This window comes from Nansenia antarctica, assembly GCF_963989245.1.
Source record: "Nansenia antarctica genome assembly, chromosome: 4".
In the NCBI taxonomy this organism is placed as follows: domain Eukaryota; kingdom Metazoa; phylum Chordata; class Actinopteri; order Argentiniformes; family Microstomatidae; genus Nansenia; species Nansenia antarctica.
The window spans coordinates 53,710,817-53,737,114 of record NC_137689.1 but is presented as its reverse complement, the minus strand read 5'-3'; the positions used below and the strand labels follow the sequence as shown (position 1 = coordinate 53,737,114).

Sequence of the window (26,298 nt, the reverse complement as noted above, 5' to 3'; positions counted from 1 at the left end):
ATGGAAAAAACGGAAAAATTACCATGCCCTACTTGTGGACTTTATAACAAGACCCTGTCACATTTGTGAATTGGATTCACTGTCTCATCTGCCCTATGCTACTGGGTATGTGACAGTTTAAAACAACTGTGTCATATACCTACACTACTGGTACATAAACACACTGTGTTCTGTCTACTAAGCATTAATACTTACCTTTAGATGTTTCTGTCTCCCCCTAGTGGTTATTTGGATAACCTGTTACTCTCTTAATCTATGTAATCCTGTGACCGCTATCTTCTGGAAGTGTATGTTGTTTTCTTAGAAGAGCCTCATTCACGATTGTCTGCAACTACCTGTTCTAATCCAGTTCAATCTTCAAATGTGTTTCGCCTTTGGTTGCATTTTTGGAATTTAACAAATTCATTGACTAATTACCTGAATTAATGGATGGTTATTTTGGGAATACCACTGCTCATCCATAATCAGATTTAGCTGAGGTGCTGGAGCTGAAGAGTATCAAATGGAATGAAAAAATGCAGCATCCGCACACTCAAAACTGTTTTTAATTGTGCACGTTTTCGGCCTTTCATAGACCTTCTTCAGACATATGATTATATTTGTACAAAGTGTTGTCATAATGGAATATGCTAGTTTAGCTTGTAACTGTTGGTTTTCATAGTGATTGTGTAAATGTACGATGTATTTCTTCATGTGAGACCATACTAGCATTGTATAATACATTGATCATTCTTGGTTATAATGTTAACTAACAGGGGATACTTTATTTCAATGTTAATACAACATAACTCTAGCTATAGTAGCTTTATGTAACTATTTCTTTATAAGATTATTTCTCCATTGTGATGCATGGCAAGGCAATGTGTGGATGTGAAACCATATCAGTGATTTACTGTTTCTCTTTCTCAGTTTCACCCTTCTAATTCAAGAAACCTGAAGTCAGACCGACATACTGTCTCCACACTCTTGATGACGGGAGGTGTTTAGCTGCATGTGTAGTCATTCTCAGCTACGTATAATGAGGACGAAACACACTGGTTTAGGGAACATACTGTAAATTGAGTCCCAAGTTTATTTTTTTCATACCCTCTAACTGACACTTTGGAGCATTAGCACTTAGTCAGTCAGTGACACTTCAGCTTGACATATTTGTCATAACTGCTGAATGAGTTCAGCGAGCTTATCTCTCTGAGACAGTCTCTCCCCATCACTCTGTTAATGGACATGAGGCAACACCCACAATGTGTCTGACTGACTCACCGCTACCCCGCTACCACGCACACCTTTTTATATCAGCCTAACCTCAGAACAGTCACCACAGTGTTTATAAATACCTGCATTTTTGTCTGCGTCGATAACTGTTTTTAGCAAGGGGCTGAGTCATTCAAAGAGAGTGCATTCACAATCAAAAATAGATACACATGTGGCTTCTGTAGCTCTAACTTGCAGTGCTTTGGTATGCAGGCCCAGCATCAGTGGAGAAAGAGGGCAATGGATTAAGATTTATTCTATAATATGTTTAAAAGGGGACTTGGCGGTTCAAAACCATCCAGGAATTCAATTGTATCTCTGCCTGTTTGATTTATGGTTCTGCTTGAGCGGGCTGATGATTATTAACACAAAAAAAAGAGCCCAGATTGCTGTGCAGTCTTGCCTCCCCTGCAGCAGAGGCATGGAGGGGATAGGAGTTGAGATAAAGGCACAGGGGAGTGTCCACTATGGGAACTGTTAGTGGAAAACAGCTTGGATATGAACTGCCCTCTAAGGAACTTTAACAATGCAAGGCTAATGCTGGTGCAAAACACAGTGTAATGTGTTTGTATGTATGTATGTGTGTGTGTGTGTGTGTGTGTGTGTGTGTGTGTGTGTGTGTGTGTGTGTGTGTTCTATAATTTCAATTAGGTATTCACCCAGTTGTGTTGGTGGTAGGCTATAGCCTTATAGAGGACTGTGGTGAAAACCTGTGGTGCCTCCTATTATATACTTAATTATATATGATAAGGGTCATGATTGCTTCGCTGTATGAATAGGATGTTGTATAAATATTAATCTCATATTAATAGGATTTCCGCCAAAAAAGGTGGGACAGATTTGGCAGACAAATACAGTAGTTTCACTGTCAGATTTCATTTCAAATATAAACTACTAGGGTTGTGCCAGAGTCGGCACACTCATATTCGTATGCATGTCCATTTATAGCACTTTGCTCTCAAATCCGGATGATTCTCGTGATTAGACAACTGGAGGTGCGATTTAAAAGCGTCTGCGCAAGTTGAGCTCAGTCAGTCAGAACTGATAGCATGTAAAGCAAGGGGGGTAGCAGGGATATAATAATGACATACTGAATCAGTAAACCGTTTTTTTAAACTGACACTATACAGTATTACCAGTTTGGGAAGGTATGCGCTTTGAGCCAAGTTAAAGAAGCTGCTCGTCGTCTGAGGTGAACTAGATCAGCCTTTCTCAAACTTCTTTGTCCTGGGGCCCGGTCAGACTTTGGGGAACATTATTAACAACAAATATATAAAGAAACCTACAACAGAAGTGCTTTGGCTGAACATAAAATCACTGCCAAAGAGAATTTGGGTGGCATGAAATAATGCAGTGACAACAGATTAATGACGCCATTCTAATGTGATGGGTGCACCTGCTTTCTCACAACTAACTGATCGAAACGAGATCGAAACGAGATGCGTGTTTACTGAGACAAGCCTATTTCAGTATTTTGTCTTCGTTGCTGTGAGTGAGATGAGAAAAAGCTGACTCGCACTGATACGTGGAATGGAAAGGCATCGTTGTTTTCACTGCCAACTTACTAAAATGGGGATATTCCTCAAAGCTTGACAGCCATAATTCTGACAGTGAAAGTCGGTCAAATCGTGAGTGTAGACCTGCATTGCACGAGAGTTCCAAAAGTTCATCCTGCATCACAGGTGGCAGATCACTCATTTCTGGATTGGCAAACAGATCTCGTACCTATGACGCAGTGTTTCGCTAAGTTGTTGAACAATAGCTTCTGACACTAGTCCCAGAATTGTAATTACAAGAAATTGGGTGATGTTTTTTTTGCCTCCGGTTCTTCATTTAAATTACCATCGTGAGATGCTAGTTGTTTCCTAAAAACAGGAATCTAGACTTGCTTGCTTGGAATACGCCATGACTAAATGACAGCTCAAGTAGCGTGCGATTAAATGAGTTCTGAAATGACTGAGAGAACAAAGGGTGCATCTTCTCACAGGTGGGAACACTTAACATTCTAGAATCTTGAATAATGTGTTACTATTTTCGAAGCAAGACATTCAGTCAAGGAGGTGGGGACCTGGCGAGTGACAGAAGCACTGAGCATATTTTCACTGGTGCAGTGGCATGGCTCTGTGGACCGGCAGTTTCCTCATGTCTGGCGCCGATCCGTGACCCATAGTTTGAGAAACGCTGAACTAGATGACGTGGGGGAAGGGAGGAGGAGGGCACAGTGTACAGATCAATTCTCCGATCCAATCATGGAAGCAGGCACATTGCACACATCTCTCATATGTTTACGGACAGCTTAACTGGCCAATGGCGTAGTTGTTTTTTTTTAGATAGAAAGGAATCCTCTCTGATTACGGATGATATCTTAAAATGATCGGATGATACTCGTTTCCGTAAAATGTAAACGGAAATCTCAGTACGTGGCACAACCCATATAAACTATCCAATCTCTAAGAAAGACAGAGAGATTGAGAGAGAGGCAGAGAGAGGGAGTGAGGGGAGTATATACGCTATAGATGTGGTGTTCCTTTTGATTGGGGAACACTGGCTGCACATTGAACCCCCAAACCCACTGCATTTTCAAATCACTGCGTGTTGTGTCTTTTATCTAAGCTAGAACTCGTCATGCCGGGGATGAGAGACAGACGTCAATGCAGTGTGGTGGGAAAGCTAAGCATTTCACAGCGTCATTCTTTTGGGAATAACGATTATTGGATCACACTCTTTCCCTTCTCAAGAGCATGCCAGCACAGTCTTCTGAGGCCTCCACATTAGCCAGCCTCTTCTGACTATTAGCCTTCTGAGGCCTCCACATTAGCCAGCCTCTTCCTAACACATCAACCTTATGTAACACTCTCTACCACAGCCAGATACATACAGGAGGAATACCCAACACTCAGTGGTGTAGTCTACGTGATACGCAGGACTACGCCGTATACCCACTAGGAAAGGCCAAGGATTTGCGTATACCCACTAGAAAATGCGCGAGGATACGTAACGGCGTTTTGTGACAGAACTTTCACACTTTTATTCATAAAATTCACCCCGTCTGTGTTACGGAGCACTTACTTCGAACTTTCTGACATGTTTGTTATCGCATAACCCAGTGTTTCCCAAACTGTGGGGCGCGACCCCCTAGTGGGGCGCGGGGGTACTGCAGGGGGGGCGCAGAAATAATATGGGAGGGGAAAAAAATGCACACACAAGAGCTGTAAACAAACACTGCTTGCTTAAGGTTACCATCAGGGGTGTTGTGGGCGTTGGATGATAAAAATGAGAACCTGAATGGAGCGCAGGCCATAAACTGTAACAAAGAGGCAGCGAGGGGGCGCGAGCCCAGAGGGGCTCCATTCACGTCATTGACGCGCGCTCTCCCTCCCCATCATTCCAGCTATCTAGCAGCAACAACAACAATGGATAAGTTTATGAAAGAGCCAGAAGCTAAACGAAAAGCGAAGGAGCCCATAACAAACGTCCCAAAGCCAAAGTCAAGAAAGTATGACGATACATACCTCTCCCTGGGCTTCACGTCTAATGTGGACAGGATACAATCTTTCACATGGAAACTGGACATGTGGGGGAGGAGACTTGAACAGGGGGACATCGACTCATTTGGGAATCTGAAGGCATTCATCGAGACCAATGAGCTGCAGAGCACAGTGGTTCCATGTATGACAGAGCACATCTCAGCCCTGAAACAAAGCTTCCAGAAATACTTCTCTGTGGATCCATTTGTTGCACCACCACCTGCCATGTTCAGCACTGCGGAAGAGGAACAGTACATCGACATGACTTCAGAGTCAACCATGAGGCTGCAGTTCACATCCACGACTTTGGCTGGGTTTTGGATTGGAGTGGAGAAGGACTACCCTCTCATTGGACAGAAAGCTGTGGGAATACTGCTGCCTTTTGCAACATCATACCTGTGTGAGATAGGCTTTTCTGCTGTTGCTGCTATCAAAAGCAAATACAGGTCGAAGTTGAACATTGAGAATGAACTGAGAGTGGCAGTCTCAAAACAACAACCCCGCTTTGAGAAGATTTGCAAGGCAAAGCAAGCACACACAAGTCATTGATCGTAATTGTGATAGGAATGTGAGGAGTAAGAATAGTGATGCAGTAGAAATTAGTTAATGTTGATATGTTGAATATTTCAGTGGCACAGGATCATTTGCCAAGCACTTATGTTCCTTTTCAACCCATAATAAAATATAAAACTATAGTTGGATATATGTGTCTTGTTATTATTAGAAGAGAAAATGTAATGTTTTTACAACTTTATACAATTAATTATATCAATATAGGTGGGGACTGGGTTAGGGGGGGCTCGAAAATATTTCCAATTACCCAAAGGGGGCCTGATTGAAAAAGTTTGGGAACCGCTGGCATAACCAGTCGTTCAGAATGCTAGTCTCAGTATTTCCCCTACAGAGCCTTGGGGTGGGCGGGCCGCGAATTTGCGAAACCTAGGATGGTAGGGGGAGGCAGGGCAATACCGCTACCTGATTGGTTGGCGAAGCACTCCCTCATTGCCCCCTCATTGGCTGGCGAGTCTCTCGTGCCCTGCCTCCCCTTACCATCCTAGGTTTCGCAAATTCGCGGGCGGGCCAGACCTCCACACACAGCTTCGTGCCGCTGGAGAATGGTTTGGTTTTGGTTTTGTTTTAGCGCGAGAGAGTTTTTGCAGGGTGAAAGCTCTGTAGAAGAAAGTAAGCAAGTTGAAACGTTAGCAAATATAATTACTGTGTTCTGACAGAGAAAGTTGGTTCAAATTAGTCGTTATTATTGTGATTAGAAAGTGTCTGATTATAGTTTCATGGTGTGAATAATAGTGTCAAAGAACTAGCAAGCTAGCTAGCTCAGAGGTGGTTAGATGAGCTAGTCTGCTGCACACTTGCCAGCTAAAGAGCTAACTGGATGCACTTTATTATTTTACTTAAAGTAGATATACAATCTTTCTTATTCTGCTAGAATTGGGCTTTATGGTAATACCATAATGGTATATTTACAGTACATGGACAGTGGATTGAAGCATTGGAACAAACCTTCACTCATTGGAAATGTCTGTTTTTTGTAGTTGGACATATGATTTTCTTACTGGTGAGAGAGTAAGTAAAGACAGCATCTGACTGCATTGCCCACAGCAACCCAATATTCAATTAGAATGATGTTATGATTTGATATGAATTCAATGTATACCTCTTATTAAATTATAAATACTCTGGTTGTTATATTTGCCTTTTGGTTGACAGCAAAAGAGGGAGAGAGGAGGATAGAGAGGGAGAGAAGGAGAGAGAGCAGGATGGTGTCGGCACACCAGAGAGAGAGAGCGCAAGAACCAGGTGAGAAAGTGGACAGGTAGTCAAGACCACATAAGTAAGTAGCCTTGAGAACCGATGGTTCTCGAGCCTAATGGCCCATAGGGAAGGAGCCTATCTCCTGTTTCTGTAGCGTGAGGCAGCTTGATGTACAAGTACAGTCCATGCCACCCCCCCCCAAGGCAGCAAACACCGGTGTAGATGCATACTGTATGCATAAGTGAGTGTGGTGGTGCTTATGGGGTGTCGCTACGGGACAGGTGTCGCTCTGACTGGGAGGGCAAAATCACAGTATACCCACTAGAAAAAACTAGACTACACCACTGCCAACACTGTATCTTGTACTAGGGTTTAGTCTAGTGGTTAGGGCTACTGGCAATGCACCACATGTTACCCCTACAGAAGTCTCGACTTGATCTGTGTCCCTAGTGTATCTAGATAAAGCACACACATAGGAACTGTTTTTAAAAAAGAATGCTATATATCCATGAAGCCTAGTGATGATATATTCATGCCCAAAGCCTTGAAAAAATGTCATTTGAAGCGGTGTCTCATAGACATAGAGTTGTCGTGCTGTCGGAACAGAAGGGTTCAGTCCCTCATAGTGGGATTTACAATACAGTTTTGGCATTTAGTAGACACCTTTTTCCAAAGCGACTCACAACAAATACATTTGTCTAAGTAAGTGAATCAATGATGTAAATTAGACTTATGTAAGTGAATCTAAGTAATTGAATCTACGTACTTTAATTAATGATGACAGTACCACAGTACAGGGTAACGTTAATAATACCGGTAATAAAATGGTGATGATTCTTTACAGTTGTGGGTATGTTTGTTGATTTATTATTCATTACAAAACATGTTTTAATCGACGGAGAGAGCGTTTTAATCGACGGAGAGAGCGTGGAGAGAGTCTCAACCCACCGATTCCTGGGGGTGCACATACAGGATGACCTGTCCTGGAAGAACAACACAGCAGCCATCATCAAGAAGGCACAACAGCGGCTCTTCTTCCTGAGAGTCCTCAGGAAGGACCACAACAAGCAGGAGATACTGGTGGCCTTCTACCGCTGCGCAGTGGAGAGCATCCTCACCTACTGCATCTGCAACTGGTTCTCCAGCTGCACAGCCGCAGAGAGAAATGCGCTACAGAGAGTCGTGAGAACAGCACAGAAGATCACCGGCGCCCCCCTCCCCTCTCTGGAAGAGCTGTACAACACACGCTGCCTCAGGAAGGCCTCCAAGATCTCCAGAGACCCATCCCACCCTGGGTACGAACACTTTGCCCGGCTGCCCTCGAACAGGCGGTACAGGACCATGGCCGCAAGGACAAACAGACTGAAGCTTAGCTTCTACCCCAGGGCCATCCAGGCCCTGAACACAGCAAAGACCTAGGTTCTGGGCCCTGGACAGTCTGGACGGATTGATGGCAGCTGCTGGATTGAAAAATCAGGTGTAGTGCTGAGACACAAATGTGTACATTTCAAGCCTGCAAACTGCGACACTTTAAATGAATGTGCAATAACACTATGTGCAATATGACAACCCTAGGGTACATAAGGTTGCAGAGAAATAGGAAATGTTAGAATAGGTATAGCATAGCATAGAGTACGATAGTTATGGAGATAGACTCCAGTTCTATGAGTGGAGCGGAGCCCCATAGGGGAGCTCTGCTCCTATTGGTTTACCCGCTACCTAAAGTAGCCAATGACTGAATTTTTCAATGCCTGCGCCCGCCTGGGGTGCTATATAAAGGGGTGTACTTCGCTACCTCATTCTCCCAAACATACAAAAACAGCCGGGTTTGAACGAGTCGAAGTGGGCCAGCAGCCCTATGGGGCTCCGCTCCACTCATAGAACTGGAGTCTATCTCCATAACTATCGTTCTATATCGTGGAGCTCCGCCCCATAGGGGAGCTCTGCTCCTATTGGTTTAGGCGGAGCGAACGAGGCCAAATGTACCCCCACTGAGACTATTAATCCGTAAAACAATCTCAGCGGCACCCGGAGCTGACCACTGATGTTGGTTCAAGACAACCTTAAAAAGTTGGCCCAACCCACACGAGTCTGCTCCACTGATCTAGCCCTTACGTGAGCACGCAGGGTTGTAGATCTAACGGAACATGTCCTGGAGGAGGGTCCCCTCCCCAGGCACATCCGTAATCATCCTGACAGCACTTGAATAGCATCCCCAACCAGGGTAATCCAAGTGCCATCCCCACTACCTCAGTCCTCAGCAAACTGAGGACAGAGTGAGAAAAGGATGAGGAAGAAATATCACTTACCTAACCCTTACGTTGGGTTGTTGATCTAACAGACATGTCCTGGAGGAGGGTCCCCTCCCCAGGCACATCCGTATTCATCCTGACAGCACTTGAATAGAATCCCCAAGACCAGGGTAATCCAAGTGCCCTTCCCACAACATCAGTCATCAGCAAAACTGAGGACAGAATGAGAAAGGATTGAGGACGAATATCACTGACCTAACCCTTACGTGAGCACGTAGGGTTGTAGATCTAACGGAACATGTCCTGGAGGAGGGTCCCCTCCCCAGGCACATCCGTAATCATCCTGACAGCACTTGAATAGAATCCCCAACCAGGGTGATCCAAGTGCTTTCCCCACTACATCAGTCATCAGCAAAACTGAGGACAGAATGAGAAAAGGATGCGGAAGAAATATCACTGATCTAACCCTTACGTGAGCACGTAGGGTTGTTGATCTAACGGAACATGTCCTGGAGGAGGGTCCCCTCCCCAGGCACATCCGTATTCATCCTGACAACACTTGAATAGGATCCCCATGACCAGGGTAATCCAAGTGCCTTCCCACTACATCAGTCATCAGCAAAACTGAGGACAGAATGAGAAAAGGATGAGGAAGAATATCTTTCAAGTAATACCGTACAAAAAGTGATGGCGACGACCAAGACGCCGCCTCACATATCTCCTCCACTCCCACTCCCCTGAGAATGGCCACTGATGTGGCCATGCCCCTGGTGGAATGAGCCCGAATGCCAGTCGGCACGGGCTGCCCCTTCGATTCGTATGCGAGGCTAATAGCCTCGCAAATCCAATGGGACAGCTTCTGCTTCGAGAGTGGTGCCCCGGCTTTCTGTCCGCCGTAGCAGATCAGAAGCTGGGGAGAAGATCTCAGTCCTGCTGTGCGCTTCACATATTGTGCCAACGCGCGCACCGGACATAGACAATGTAAACGCCTCTCCCTCTCTCCGTCGTGAGGAGGAGGAAAAAAAGGCGCTCAGAGCACAGCTCTGAACCCTAAACCCACGATTAACCTTAGGGATAAAAGCCGGGTTAGGGCGTAACACAGCTTTTGTTTTGTCATCAGATATGATCAACAATCTGCCCGTGTCGAGAGAGCACATAAATCACTCACTCGCTTAGCCGTAGTCAAGGCGAGGAGCTGACTCGTCTTGAGAGACAATAAACGCAACGACACAGTGTCAATGGGTTCGAATGGGGCACGCACAGCGCCTCTAGCACAATCGACAGGTCCCATTTTGGCATTAGAGTCCTACGAGGGCGTCTAAGCCTACACACTCCAGTCAAAAAACGCTTAACCAGCGAATGACTGAACAGTGTCGTTGTCGCAAAACCCTCATGACAAGCTGAGATGGCAGCCGCGTAAACTTTAATAGTTCTCGCCGCCAATCCCTTGTCAAACAGCGACTGTAAGAAGCACAAGAACGTTTCGACCCGACAGCAGACTGGGTCAACGTCCTGTCCCTCACACTGTGTAAACACTCGCCAGCGCGCCGCATATCCCTTTGCAGTGGATTGCGCGCGCGCACTCTGAATGGTCTGAATGACCGCGTCTGTCAGACCCCTGCGTTCTAACAAATCCCTCTCAGTAACCAGGCCATGAGGGGGCCCCCCATCATAGGCGGCCCCCTCACCAAGCCTCTGGCTTGAGAGAGTGCATCTTGTCGATGAGGTATGGGCCATGGGCCCTCTACCAACATCTCCATCAGTTCCGGAAACCACAGGGCTCCGGGACGGTCCGGGGCTACAAGAATTAACTCTAGCCTCTCTGACCTCACTCGTGCCAACAGTGGGAGGATAGATGTCAGGGGTGGGAACGCGTATAACAGGACCCTCGGCCATGGGTGGTGTGCGAATGTATCGACTCCCAATGGCGGGTTGTCCTGTTCGCGCAGGAAGAACCAAAGGCGACACTGCGCATTCGTCCGTGACGCAAACAGAACCACTTCTGCTTGCCCGAACCGTGCCCAAATCAGCGACACAATGGAGGGTGCTAACCTCCAGTCGTCGTCCCTCGGGCCTCCCCGTGATAACAGATCTGCTCCTTCGTTGAGCAGACCTGGAATGTGGAGAGCTTTCAGCGAACTCAGGCGACTCCGCGCGCGATGACGCGCGGGTCTCTCCAGTAGCTCAGGTCGGTTTTGACCGATCTCTGTATTACAATCAACTTGCGACGGCGTTCTCACTGGAACCCGTCGCAGTCGTGCGAACCGCCTCTGCAGTCTGCGCATGTGTAACAGGCCTAAGGGGACCACTACATGGGCTGCAGACCTCAGTCCTAGTAAGGACATCCTTGACAGAGCGGTGATTGTATTTGTCACTCGACACACCCAGGGAGCTGACGTCAGTGTCGCTCTCCGTGGTGCCGATAAACTGGCCCTCATCTCGGCAGTATCCAACTGAATGCCTAGATAGGAAAACTGTTGAGCCGGCCACGGAGCACTCTCTGTCCAGTTTACAGCTAACCCCAGCTGAGTGAGGCGCTGCACCAGTGAGGTTGCGTCCCGAATGGCTCGATTTGGGCATTGGGCCAAGACCAGTAGGTCGTCGAGATCCGCATATTATGCGTATCTCGTTACGCCTCAGTGGTTCGAGTGCTGTCTGCACGCATTTGGAGAAAAAACGAGGAGCAAGCGCGTACCCGAAGGGCAGGCGCGTGTACTCGTAAACCTTCCCTTGGAAAACAAAACGTAGGAATTTCCTGTGCCACTCTGTGATTGGCACACGAAATACGCGACCCTCAGGTATCTACGAAAGGGGCGTTTCGCCACTCTCTCGTTGAGGACCCTGAAATCTAGTATGGGTCTCATGTCTCCCGAATTCTTTGGGACAAGGAAATACGGGGAGTACCATCTCATGTCCCACTGGTCCCTCGGAACCAATGTCACTGCGCCCTTTGTTAGGAGATTCGTAATCTCCTCCCGGAGCGCACGTGTCTCTATCGGGCAGGACAAAAAACAGTCTCTCTCACGCCCCTGAAGGGCGGAGGAGGCTGAATGAACTGTAGTGCATATCCCCTCCTCAATGTCCTGTCAAGCCAGCCCGACAGAATACCTGTCCCTTCTAGTCATTCTGCATAAAGCAACGACAGCGGCTGGGCCGTCTGTTGTGGTGCAGTCGACAGAAAAAGCTTGAATTTCTGTATGACCCCAGCCGCCGCTGCCCACCGAGGAGATGGCACAGCCCAAGGTGGGGTCATTTCGAAAAGGGATGGGCTGCCGTCTGTAAAGAGTGTTTGTTATGTGTAACAATGCTCTTTATTGACGCAGGTTTATTATGCCTGATAATCAAAGAACCGGCCGCACGCTCATGAGCTGGGCCAGGTCTTGATAGACATGGAGGGGTTTTTGATGTAAATAACGCCTCGTGTCGTGATAGGGGTAAGTCCGCTAGGCAGAGAGCTGGCCACACGCCGGTAAGCTGGGCTAGTCTCCGCTTCGTTTCTAACTGGTAGCGATTCGACCACACTCTGACAAGGCAGGTGGGTCTCCGCTCCGGTAGATACCATGGAAAATCCTCCTTAGGGATTTACCGTCTGACTTACCGTCTGTAAAGAGTGTTTGTTATGTGTAACAATGCTCTTTATTGACGCAGGTTTATTATGCCTGATAATCAAAGGACCGGCCGCACGCTCATGAGCTGGGCCAGGTCTTGAATAGACATGGAGGGGTTTTTGATGTAAATACCGCCTCGTGTCGTGATAGGGGTAAGTCTGCTAGGCAGAGAGCTGGCCACACGCCGGTAAGCTGGGCTAGTCTCCGCTTCGTTTCTAACCGGTAGCGATTCGACCACACTCTGACAAGGCAGGTGGGTCTCCGCTCCGGTAGATACCATGGAAAATCCTCCTTAGGGATTTACCGTCTGACTTACCGTCTGTAAAGAGTGTTTGTTATGTGAAACAATGCTCTTTATTGACGCAGGTTTATTATGCCTGATAATCAAAGAACCGGCCGCACGCTCATGAGCTGGGCCAGGTCTTGAATAGACATGGAGGGGTTTTTGATGTAAATACCGCCTCGTGTCGTGATAGGGGTAAGTCCGCTAGGCAGAGAGCTGGCCACACGCCGGTAAGCTGGGCTAGTCTCCGCTTCGTTTCTAACCGGTAGCGATTCGACCACACTCTGACAAGGCAGGTGGGTCTCCGCTCCGGTAGATACCATGGGAAATCCTCCTTAGGGATTTACCGTCTGACTTACCGTCTGTAAAGAGTGTTTGTTATGTGTAACAATGCTCTTTATTGACGCAGGTTTATTATGCCTGATAATCAAAGAACCGGCCGCACGCTCATGAGCTGGGCCAGGTCTTGAATAGACATGGAGGGGTTTTTGATGTAAATACCGCCTCGTGTCGTGATAGGGGTAAGTCTGCTAGGCAGAGAGCTGGCCACACGCCGGTAAGCTGGGCTAGTCTCCGCTTCGTTTCTAACCGGTAGCGATTCGACCACACTCTGACAAGGCAGGTGGGTCTCCGCTCTGGTAGATACCATGGAAAATCCTCCTTAGGGATTTACCGTCTGACTTACCGTCTGTAAAGAGTGTTTGTTATGTGTAACAATGCTCTTTATTGACGCAGGTTTATTATGCCTGATAATCAAAGAACCGGCCGCACGCTCATGAGCTGGGCCAGGTCTTGATAGACATGGAGGGGTTTTTGATGTAATAACGCCTCGTGTCGTCGCGGCACTGAGTTTGCTCAGAAACTCCGCCTCCGCTGCAGACAGACCGTTGGGTCGGTCTGTGGTGATCTTCGCAATGGCGGCGTTAAACACGGCGATGTTATTCGCCGCCGCCTGCGCACCGAGCTCATCAGAGCTTTCTGATTCTGACACCGGCACCGACCACTCAGCTGGGTGAGGGCGGCGTGGTGTCAGGGCCGGCTGAGCGGGCGGGACCATCCCTACTTGGGGAGGTGCCTGCCCAGAACGCCGCTCTGGGGCCTGTCCGGACGCATCATCGGCAGAGCTATTCGAGTCGGATAGCATCCCCGAGATAGCGCCCGCCAGGGGAAAAACGCTCTCCTTGATCCAGGCCATCCCCTTTCGCCTTTTCGCGACGGAAAGGAGGTGGAAGGGGAGGCAGCTGGGGGAGGCGACCAACGCCGCCTCGGCATGTTCGGGGCCGAGGCAGACGTGGCAGAAGTCGTGCTTGTCCTCCGCTGCTAGGAAATCGCAGCGGCAGGTGTCCCGGAGGAACTTCTTCGTGGTCGGCGGCGGACGATCCATCGCTGAAGGGAAAGTCTCCTTCGCTGAAAAGTGTCCTCCGCTGCTCGGAAGTCGCAGCGGCAGGCGTCCCGGAGGAACTTCTCCATAGGCGGCGGACGATCCATATCTTGAAGGGAAAAGTCTGGCGGGTTCTCCAGTCTTAGTAGTCGTCCTTCTCAGTCTTCAGATATAAACCCGTGCTGAACTTTTTGGGAGAATGAGGTAGCGAAGTACACCCCTTTATATAGCACCCCAGGCGGGCGCAGGCATTGAAAAATTCAGTCATTGGCTACTTTAGGTAGCGGGTAAACCAATAGGAGCAGAGCTCCCCTATGGGGCGGAGCTCCACGATATAGAACAGCACAGTGTTTTATCTGTACAGTATAGTATAGTGGATAGTGTACATAGCCTTTATTTATGTAAACCAGCTCCTTTCCCTTCTTTTTTTTATTTTTTATTTTTATTTTTCTTTCCTAGCACCAGGGGAGCCACCCCTCCCAAATTTCGTTGTTTGGAACTTCATTCATTCATTCATTCATTCATTCATTCATTTAAGTTAGATATGATGAGTTGTCAATAGCCGAAGAAGTGAGGAAATTCAATTGAGGGCCATACCTCAGATTCTGACAGGGTTTTTCAGCACACTCAGTTTTGACTGCTGGTACAGTAGCTCTGTTGGGCTACTTTACTTCAAACAACATTAGGTTACACTCAGCACTAGGCCTGCTGTTCATGATTCACTACTTCTCTCAAACAGCCAGATACTATAGTGAACTCCTTTCAGAAGAATAGCCGATCTTGGTTTGTATTGTGACCTGAGGAGGCGATCATACTCATGAGCCTCTAACTAGTTTGCGCAGCTGACGGGCAGCAGTTGTAATAAAAGCATATTTTAATAGTAGCCTACCTGCACATTTGACAGTGCATTCGGTCCAATGGATTAGCATTGAACATTTTACCATTGACATACCATGTGAAGGCAAAATATGGACATCATCGAAAACCACTGCACATTCAAATGTATAGGCTGTTACTACCACATGATCTAGGGACCTCTTGTTGTAAACACAATTGTATGTTTTCATTTATCGTCCACAAAACCTTTGCTATGAAAAATGCTACATTTTCACACAGTCTGTTTGAATGAAAACGGCTGAGAGTATCTTTCTGAAAAGTAGCCTGTATTTAGTCTGTCACCACTTGAGTAGACATGCCAAACCACTTAAAAATATTCAACAACAGTGAAGAAATGATGATAAGCAAAACAGCCAATTCAATTCAATGTTCAAGGTACTCTATAATCTAAGATGGGCCTGCTCTGAAATCTATCCGTACACCCACTTTTAATGTCAGACAGCTCTAATGTGGAATTGAATCTCTGTGGGTTGTCTGCTTTAGTTGACAGCTAGAGCCTGCAGTACTGTTTATTACACATTGTCTCTAAGCTGTCAGAACACAGACTTTGGCAGAGAAGATTGTCTTGATTTGGTACATTTGTCTCAAAACATTCTCTCTCCCTCCGTGTACATCTCTCTCCCTCTATTCCTCAACAAGAGCTAGTGAGATAGTGAGTGATAACTCAATGTGCCAAAGATTATGCTTAATTATGGACAACATAACATGGACACGACTTTTCCCCCTCTTCTCTGTATTTATGTCTGAAATAGAAACAGACATGACCAATGCCACCGGTACACTCATTAGCACCAGTGCTCCCTGGTGAGAATCGTCCCCATTCAGACAGAGAGAAATCAGCTAGTTGCCGGTCTCCTTTGATTACTATAATGTCTGTCTCAGAGCTGCGAAGGCTGGGTAAACACGGACAGAGGATGCGGGAAATGATTGGGCGGGAATGAAATAAAATGTTCTACCCAAACGAGGGCATGGGGGAATTAGCGAGCAGGGAAGATGGATAGCTCTTCCTCAGTTTTACTTTTTCTTCTCATCAAACACAATGAGATGCCTTTTGAAAAGTTTCCCCCATCCTAAGGAGACGTTCAGTATGAATCATATTTCATTTCAATAGTGAGAATCTAACAAATAAAGCGTCTTGTTTTTGTTGTTTCATATTTTATCAAAGAAAAAAACACTATTCAAGGGTGTGTTTTTTTTATGTCATTTTTCATAAATACAGGCTACTATAGACGGATATTAAATGGGGTGATACATAAAAGGATCTGTCTTGCAGTAGTTAAAAAAATGTTTCACTGCTAGCTACATTGTTTTTATATGTTAATATAAATTGTGAAGACAACAGCAACAACATGAAACTAAGGAGATGGCAAAGAGAATGCATATCTATGCAAAGTGTCTAATGCTTTAACGCAGCCGTTAAAGTTATCTCAATTGATATACGCAGTTAACCATATCCCCTTATGAACTATACTGTATGTCACACCCCACTGCACACACACACACACACACACACACACACACACACACACACACACACACACACACACACACGCATGAGCACACACCATTTTGCCCTCTAATGCAGCACTGCTATTTATCTCATCTCAAGTTTCTTTGAGGGGTCATTAAACCAAGCTTTGAGCTGAGAAGTCAAGCAGTAGATCATATCACAGGTTCCATCTGCTGCCCTGCTTAATCTGGGGCATATGGACCCAAATACATGTGGCTGTCGCATATGTTTCACTGCTAATCGCCAGAACTGTGAAGAGAATGCACTTAAAACGAATTGATACATAGAGAGAAAGAGGAAACGAGAGATAGAAAGAGGGAGATGAAGAAGAACAGAGAGATATTTGTTGCTGCCCAAAATCAGATAATCTCTCAATTCTCTTGGCATGGTTATTATCGCATTTGCTGCAGGTCTGTTGAGTTATCATTCAATTTGTGTGTGTGTGTGTGTGTGTGTGTGTGTGTGTGTGTGTTTGTGTTTGTGTTTCAGAAGTGCACACAGACACACACACACACCCGCACACACACACACACACACACACACACACACACACCCGCACACACACACACACACACACACACACACACACACACACACACACACACACACACACACATACGCATGCACGCACGCACAGACACACACACACACACAAATATGCTGTGTGTTGTGCAAAAATAAGAGAAAACCAGCTCAGCTGATTTAGCATACACCAGCACACATCAGCACCGAGCCCTGTGCCCCAGAAACGTGCTTATCTTTCTGACATTGAGAAATTGTGAGGGTTTTGTTTTCCGTCAAATAAAGTCTGCTGAAGCTAGTCACAAATCATCTATCGGATATCTGATAGGAGCAAAATGCTTGGTGAATTATGGGAATATCAAAAGCAAAAAGGATGATGCTGACACACTATTTTTACCATAGTAGATCAGTGGGTGTCCAACTCCAGACCTGGAGAGTTGCTGGGAGTGTTCCATCCTAGGACTGACACACCTTATTCAATTAAACTGTGATCCAGATTGACAGGATTACATTATTATCTATGAAGACAATGTGCTAGTGCTGGGCTAGAACAAAAGCATGCACACCTTTGATTCAGGAACCCTTTTTGTACAACAGATCAACACATTAGCACATTAGGGTCTAATTTCCCAGACACAGATTACAGTAAACCTAATCCTATATTAAATAACGTCTTTGATGGAGATTTTCTTTTGAAAGTGTGATTTAGTTCAGGACTAGGCTTAATCTGTGTCCAGGAAAGCACCCCTAGAAGTATGTGTGTGGATATGAAAATGAAACCACTAAGGCACTTAGAAGGCAACATCTGTGTTTTTTGTTTTTACATTACCCTCTGTGCTCATATGTTGCATGAATATGACATTTCTGAGCGATATCAAACAGCAGTACATGCTTTTAAAAGTATGTTAATTTAGTATTTAAAAAAAAATGTATCTCTGTCTGAGGCACATTGCATTTATCTACGAAATAAAGCTTGATCGGTTGATTGATTGCGTGTGACTTTGACCACGGTCCAAACTCTTCGGTACGGAGAGTGAGAAAGTCTCAGAGGGGTCCTACAGTAATAGCATGCTGAACAGCAGTAATGGAAGGTGTTACAGAGGAGACATTCACAGGCAGACTGAACCCAGCTGATCGCCTCTCACAGAACTGGGACTAAGTAATAGGTCAATTTAAGGGACCCAAGGAGCCATTCAGAGCTAAATCATCGAGAGGAACACTCAAGGGGTTGTGGAGTAGAGAATGAATAGAGGGAAAATTGACCAGGCCTTGCCGTTTGTACTCCAGTAGAAGAACACATCCTGATTCACATCTGATGCATTTCACAAACACATAATGGGCATTTGCATTCATTTCAACTAGTCGTTGTCTGATCATTTGCAGATGGTAGACTTGGCAATGGTGTCCAATTCCATGTATTTTACTCTGTTGTTACCCTAACCCTTGTTGTTAATGAAGAATGCTATAATTACCTGGGCTCTGTGCTAACCCGCATTTGGCTTGTATCCACCCGATAGATCGGCTTAACAGGCGAAAGAGGCCAAGGCTAAACCACGGGGTCCATTCTCTATAATGGACTCCTTTGAAGACATTGAGATTGTTGTTGACAAGATTCCAAGTGAAGAAGGCTGCAGCTAATGGAACATTGTATAGGATTGCTTTTTCCAGGAAGCCAAACACTCCAGATAAGCACAAATTGGACAGAAGGTGGCTTTCTTAATTTAGCCTTCCTTCTTTTTTCTTTCTCTCTACTTTCATCTTGATATCTCTGTCTCATTCAAGCTGAGACAAAGATACACACACTGGCACATACATGAACATATATTGTAAGCATGCACACACACACACACACAAACACACACACACACACACACATACATACACACACACACACACACACACACACACACACACACTTAAGCCCAATGCACACAGCGTGCGATTTCTGTTGCACGACAACATTCCATTTTGAAGTTTGAATGGAAGTCTATGAGAAAATCGCATCCCAATGCACACGGCCCCGATTTTAATCGCACGGCGAAAATTCGATTCCATTCATTTGACAGTGCGACAAAACTCGCACGCCGTGTGCTTTGTCCCATTCAAAATGAATGGAATCGAATTTTCGCCGTGCGATTAAAATCGGGGCCGTGTGCATTGGGATGCGATTTTCTCTCAAACTTCAAAATGGAATGTTGTCGTGCAACAGAAATCGCATGCTGTGTGCATTGGGCTTTAAGTGCAAAGAAAATACATACACATACAAAGCAACAGATAACACACCTACATGGTCACATCATGTGGGTATACACAAACACCCCCACCCCCTCCACACACACACACACACACTCACACACACACACACACACACACACACACACACACACAAACTGTAAGCGAGACCGTGCTAACATTCTCATCCTGAGTGATTTCATGTGGAGACTTAATGTGGCTCATTATCTTTCTTACTCTATGAGATTTGTTGATGCAGAACCAGACACAATGCAATTTGCATGCATTTGTTCCCTTCCCCTTGAAGAGCAGTAGTTAGAAAGTGCTTAGATGTTTTGGCTGAGAGAGAGAGAGAGAGAGAGAGAGAGAGAGATATTCACCTGTCACAGAAATGAGAGAGAATGAGAGAGAGAGAGAGAGAGAGAGAATCCCTATCCTTTTCATGTGTATATTTATTTTTCTCAGTGTAATGAGGAAGGTAGGGACCAAATCCTTGCTTTCCCAATTGAATTACCAGACACCAAAATCTACTCCAAAGTGATGTAGTCCCTCAGAAAATCCTCTTATGCAGTGTGAGAACCCAACCTGTTGAAAGAGATTTACAAACCTGTTTCACTAAGAATGTGTCAAAATCCAAATTGTCCCTCTATCCATCGCACAACGTGTGAGCTGGGCCCCATGCAGCTAGACTTAATTGTACCTCGATACCTTCACACGAGCCTAGTGACAATTGTATTATTATTATAACACCCTCCCATTGCCCCTACTAACCCCTTGAATTGCTACAATTGTTTTTTTTAAGCAAGCATGCATTTCCAAGACAGCTTTGTGAACTGGACTGTAAGCTGTCTCGCTGGGAATTCAAATGACAACTGTTCGAGCCTGCATAGGGGGATTATTTCAGACAATGAATATATGAATCAAAGCGTTCTCACTGGAGGACATCTGACTGTACAGTATCTTTCAAATGCCCCTGACCGAGGCAAAATTGCAACTTCGCAACAGTATAAAACACATTACGCCACAGCCCATCCCATTGTTCAGAATGAACAGCCTGGGAAAGAAGAATATCTGGTAACAAATGGATTGTAGCATATTACAATGGTACTAGTACAATGCTTTACTTTCCTAATTGGTGATATTTCAATAATTTCTCTCAGGCATGTGCCCTCTCCATGACCTAGGGTGATTACGAGGCCGCTGGCTTTCCCCGCTACAGATATTACACTACAAATTATGCAGTTGAACGCAAGCCAGACCTCATTTTGTTTGTTGACACAGCAAACATTTTAGCAAATTCTATGAGAATCTCCACTGCCATGATTGTGATTCAATTACTTTTCGCTTGATTGCTGGATGTAGTTCTTGCCTGCCCGCCCCGTGGCGTAGAGAGGGGTGGGTCTGATGCTGATCACTTACTACTTAGCCAACACAATCACGACCCGCACACATAGCCCTTGGCCACGGCTGGCATTTGCCTTGATTAGATAACATGGTGTCTTCATTTAGATGTGATATCGCGGAAGATGATTTTGCTGGCACTTTGCTCCATGGGGGCAGAGCTAATTGATTGTCATTTCATAATAGCAGTTCTTGGGTTGATTTTAGCATAACGTGACAGAGATACAGCAACCATTTCGAGTTGGATCTACTACCAGTTTCCTTGAAGTGCACGAAGAGCATGAACATGACTGTCAACATTGTCAGAGGTTACTGTGGACATTTACATTGTGATGTTTTGTCAGACGTGAACTTCACTTAATGCCAGTGAACGTTGTTAGGCCTTATAGCTCACCATACAAGAACTCTTGTGGTGTATTTAACAACATGACATGTGTCAGACCCACTATACACTATGGAAGCGAAGGCATTTGTTGATTTGACGTCATTACCTGTGAGACTTTGTGAAAATGAAAATGACCTTTTCCTGCTTCTGCTTTGCTGCGTACTGGAGGGATATGTTGCTGCTCTTTATTGCTAGCAGTTGACCTCTTTCTGTCATAGCATACACAAAACTTTTGATAATGGCTTTGGTGAACATACTGTATTTGAATACTATGTTTAAACATGAGTTTGGGTCAAAGTGTTGTCCTAATAAACGACACATTTCTGGAGCAGCAACCAGTGTGCGGATCTCTCTCATTTCTCTACTATTGTCACTCAGATCCAGGACCTGGGCTATGTTTTCCATTTGCGCATACTACCCACCTAAACATGGACACAAGCATTCACATTTCCTATTTTCCTTGTAGGGAGTTTGCGCGTTGGAAGGTAAGGAACACAGCCATCGAGAGGAGGGACCTGATCCGCAACCCTGTCCCACTCATGCCGGACTTCCAGCGCAGCATCCGGTTGCTAGGGCGACGACCCTCCACCCATCAGTTCATCGACACCATCATCAAGAAGTATGGAACCCACATCCTCATCTCTGCTACACTGGGAGGTAAGATAATACACACACACACACGTACACACGTACACACACACACACACACACACACACACACACACACACACACACACACACACACACTGTCATAGTCATGGTCAAACTAACCCCATTATACAAACTGGGAGTGGCCTATAACAAGTGATTACTACCAAATAGGAATAGATTGTGCATACCACTCTCTTGGGATAGGACATTTATGAGAAATAAATGATATATTGATGGGAAGTGCATGGTTATTATCGTCTAATTAACGTATATCTGTCTGGTCATATGAAGATGGACAGATCCTCTACAAGTGATACTGATACTGATCCCAATGCTTTGTAGTAGTACAACCTTCCAGTTGATTTCATGTCATTCAGAATTGGTGTATCAACCTATACCACCTAGGCCCGAGAGCTCATGCATTTCACAGGCAACACACGATAAAAGAAGATTCTCTTCTCTAGACTATAGATCTAGTATTTCTCTCGAATGTCAAGCAGTCCGCTTCAATAATTCAGTTAAGGCTAGGAGCGGGATTTCAGAGGTGGAGGTTTAGAGTTGCAATATCGTATATGCAGGCCTGCAAGGTGAATCACCCTAACGCCTGGTAGATAATATTGTGGTGAAATATGATATGAGGTTGAAATATAAATAAGTAACAACCAACCCCTTCCAGGATGATTCAGTACAGAGGTGATTAAGGGCAGATGATATATGAGACAATAGTGAGTCACAGATTTGATTACAGTTTCACAGAGTCTCTTTCATTATTTACTTTTATTTTTTATTTTTTATTTCTCTCTCTCTCTCTCTTCTCTCACCCACTCCCCCCCCTCCCCCCCAACTACACACACACCCTCTCTCCCTACTGCTTGGTAACTGTCACCAGATCATCTTTAACCTTGAGGGCATTTCGCTAGAGTGATTGCCCCAAAGTCTCTCATCTCAATCTGGGGGTTGCCCATAAAAGAACACCATTATATGAACTGATACAGCCTGAGAGCAACCAGGGAGTGGAGTGAGAGCTGGCCTAAAGGCTGCTGCTGCTGCTGCTATTATTGCATCTAGAGTGATAAAGAAGCAAAGAAAATATGATGCTCTCTTCGCTAGCCTCCAGTTTATAAAAAGGAGTTAAAAGGAGTCACTGTGTATTGGAAGAAATGGCTTTCTCTCGTGTGTGGTGCACTATTGAGGAGGGTGGTGGTGGTGGTGGTGTGTGTGTGTGCGTGTGCGTGTGCGTGTGTGTGTGTGTGTGTGTGTGTGTGTTTGTGTGTGTGTGTGTGCGAGTGTATGTGCAGGTGTTAGTGTCACATTTCTTCCATCCTAACGCTCCTGGATTCTTGTAACGCTCCAGGATTCTTGTTATACATGGATATCTGCATGGGCTCAGAACGTGTGTGTGTGTGTGTGTGTGTGTATGTCTGTCTGTGTGTGTGTGTGTGTGTGTGTATGTGTGTGTGTGTGTGTGTGTGTTAGTGTGAGTGTGTGCGTGCGTGCGTGCGTGCGTGGCTGTGCAGTAATGCAATGTTCACATCATGCTTCAATCTTCAAAAAGTATGCACATAAATCCCTGGAAAAGTTGCATAAGGGTAGGAATGCATGAACCATAGATGAGGAAAAATGTGAAAAATAATTGCTTTATTGCCAGACAAAGATGCTACCCAGAAAATATAATCTGAAGGACGTGTTACAGTTTTGGAGATGCTTTTGATGTTACAAATGATAAACAGAAAACCGAAAATATAGATTTGACAATCACACCATTCTGGATATAGCCTTGGGGATTGGGTTTCTTTGAAATTCTCTCTCCTCCTGCCCTAACGTGCGTGTGAGAAGCTACTGTACGCACGTGTATTTTCCCTCTGCATGCGCTTTGGTCATCAGTCTTCAGCCACTCTTGACCTGTTCACCCTCCACAGTGTGAAGTGTAATGTCTGCTGTAAGCGGACACCACTATGGACAGGATCACACCCCTAGCCTGCCTATTGCTCTAAGCCACAGTATGCACTCAAAGCCCTCGGACAGCAGACAGCAGACAGTGCTAATGATTTGCAGGTAAATCGATACTTCAGCCTCGTGTATTGCTTTTATATATCCATCAACTTGTATTATTTCATTACACTGGCCAATAAAACCTTGCCCCTGGTATGGCAATAATGTATATCCATAAAAATCAGAATGACATCATTTGACCAAAGAATGAGAGAGAGACAGAGTGTTTGAACGCCGAAGGCCCAGGCCGACGTATTAATCAATGTGTCTTTTATTGAAGCCGAGCGCCAAAGAGCTGCCCAGTAAAACATGTAAGACAATGCATTTATTAGGAAAAGTCACCCTCAAAGATAAATTAAGTCGCTCTGGTATGAGCCTATTGGGCAGGGCACAATGTGTGGCGTCTTGGAATGCATGTATGTACTGTACACCTGACCTCCTTCAAAGTAATTAAGGCACAGAAGGTCAAAGCTTGTGAGGGTTAACGTAGCATCATTATCCTTGTGCAGCAGGTCAAGGGTGTGTATGTGTGTGTGTGTGTGTTTTTGTGTATGTATGTGTGTGAGTGTGTGTGTCTGTGTGTGTGTGTGTGTGTGTGTGTATGGGGGTGTGTATGTGTGTATGGGGGTGTGTATGTGTGTCTGTGTGTGTCTGTGTATGTGTGTGGGTGTGTGTCCCTCCCACAATGCTGGTCCAACCAAGCATGAGACATTGAGCCTGCCTGCCTTCCACCCACGGTCAGAAGCGCCAGGCGTTAAGTGACCAATCCCAATGCATCGCCTGGGGCAGAATAACCAATCATGATGCAGGGGGTCCTGAACATATGTGACAAGTTCTTGAATGAGTTCCAGACATCATGGTTTGCCCTTTGAATGGCAAACTCTGGTCAGGAGGGGGCGGTGTGTGTGTGCGTGTGTGTGTGTGTGTGTGTGTGTGTGTGTGTGTGTGTGTGTGTGCGCGCGCGTGTGTGTGTGCGTACATGCATCTGTGTGTTTGTGTGTGTGTGTCTGTGCGTGTTACTTGTGTGCATGCATGTATGTGTGTCCGTTGGTGTGGCGATATGAGCTGTGTTCAACCTTTACGGTGTCAACAAGCATGCGTACAGTAAATCTCAGCCCCTGTTTGTTGCCGTTGTTCAGGTTTAGTGGTTCCCGCTGCCGTATGTACTCCTCCCCCGTGGTGGGGACGCTTGCTGAAAGGTCATCGCCTCGGTTTGAAAGCAATCCACTCACTTTAGCCCTTAACTCCCTCAACCTTTACAAACACATATGAGGTGTTAAGGAAAAAAGTGCTTTTTTGGGATGTGACATTTTGATTTAGCAACCGCAGTCATAGTCATGGAATGGAAACATCATCAATTCAACATAATGAGGTGAGAAACACAAGCAAGGACTCACTGTCTCCTGATGGAGTGAAACAGTAGGTGTGCCTACAGTACATGAGCGATCCTGAACATGTTTGTTAGCTCGCCTTGGGGAAAACAAGGAAATACAAGGGAATTCAGGAATTGAACGCTAAACAAACAATGTAAACACAAACAAACACAAACAAACAGTGTTGTTTATGCAACAGGCCACACGTCTTCGCACTGCTATAGATGAGTAGCAGGGGAGGCTGTTGATGGTAGATTTTGGAGGGCGGGCTTATTTGTAACGCGTGGAATGGAATGAGGAATGGTGTCAAACACATGTGATTTGATTGCAGTTTCACTGGTTTCATTTCATTATTCTCTCACTCTCTCGCTCTCCACTCTCGCTCTATTGTGCTCTCTCTCTCTCTCTCTCTCTCTCTCTCTCTCTCTCTCTCTCTCTCTCTCTCTCTCTCTCTCTCCCTCCCTCCCTCCCTCCCTCACTCCCTCCCTCCATCCCCCTCTGGGACTCTCATCCCGGCAGGCGAAATCAATCAAGCAGAGAAAAGCATTTGACATAATTTAAAGTACTATTTGAACCCAGGTCTCACATGTACAACTCTCTTCCTCCAGCTATTGTCATGCTGCTTCCAAACACAAAACCGTTAGCCTCATTTACACTTGTCGTGGTTGGTGACCAGTGTTGGGCACGTTACTTTAAAAAAGTAATTAGTTATAGTTACTAGTTACTTATCCCCAAAAGTAACTGAGTTAGTAACTGAATTACTTAATTATAAAAGTAACTAGTTACTAGGGAAAGTAACTATTGCGTTATATTGTTTTATTGTTTTTTATTGTTTTTCTGATTTTATCCCTTTTTCACCCAATTTGGTATCCAATTACACCCAACCTAGCATCCAATTATCCCCTGCCTATTGCGTAGGATCCGCCGCACGACCCCGTGGCCGGCAGCCCCAGAGGAGATCGCCAGGCAGACTAGCTGTCTGGCTCCTCGAGCCCGACACCGTTACTCCAGCACCAGACGGGGGCGGTGTTGTGCGACGGATCCTTGTCCGGAAAATAGTCCTATACCCCCCTTGGGAGCGGCCGCTCAATATGCCGCTCCCTGTGAGCCCCGGCCATATCCGGGTCTGGCGAGACTGGGATTCGATCCCAGTCCCCGGTGGGCAGCTTGCACTAGAGGCTAATGCTTAGACCGCTGCGCCACCGCGGGGCGTTACTATTGCGTTACTTTTTACCACGGTGCAGCGGGCTAGCGGGTCCCTAT

General features: G+C 45.7%; 1 protein-coding gene across 1 annotated transcript in view; it reads left to right on the top strand.

Moving 5' to 3' along the window:
• brinp1 (bone morphogenetic protein/retinoic acid inducible neural-specific 1) overlaps nt 1-26,298 on the top strand; it is a gene marked incomplete at both ends in the record, with an annotated part of 76,317 nt that overhangs the window by 11,390 nt on the left and 38,629 nt on the right. The window contains one exon of the mRNA XM_080530276.1: nt 21,486-21,676. Coding sequence (XP_080386402.1) covers nt 21,486-21,676 — 191 coding nt within the window. The remainder of the gene's footprint in view (nt 1-21,485; nt 21,677-26,298) is intronic.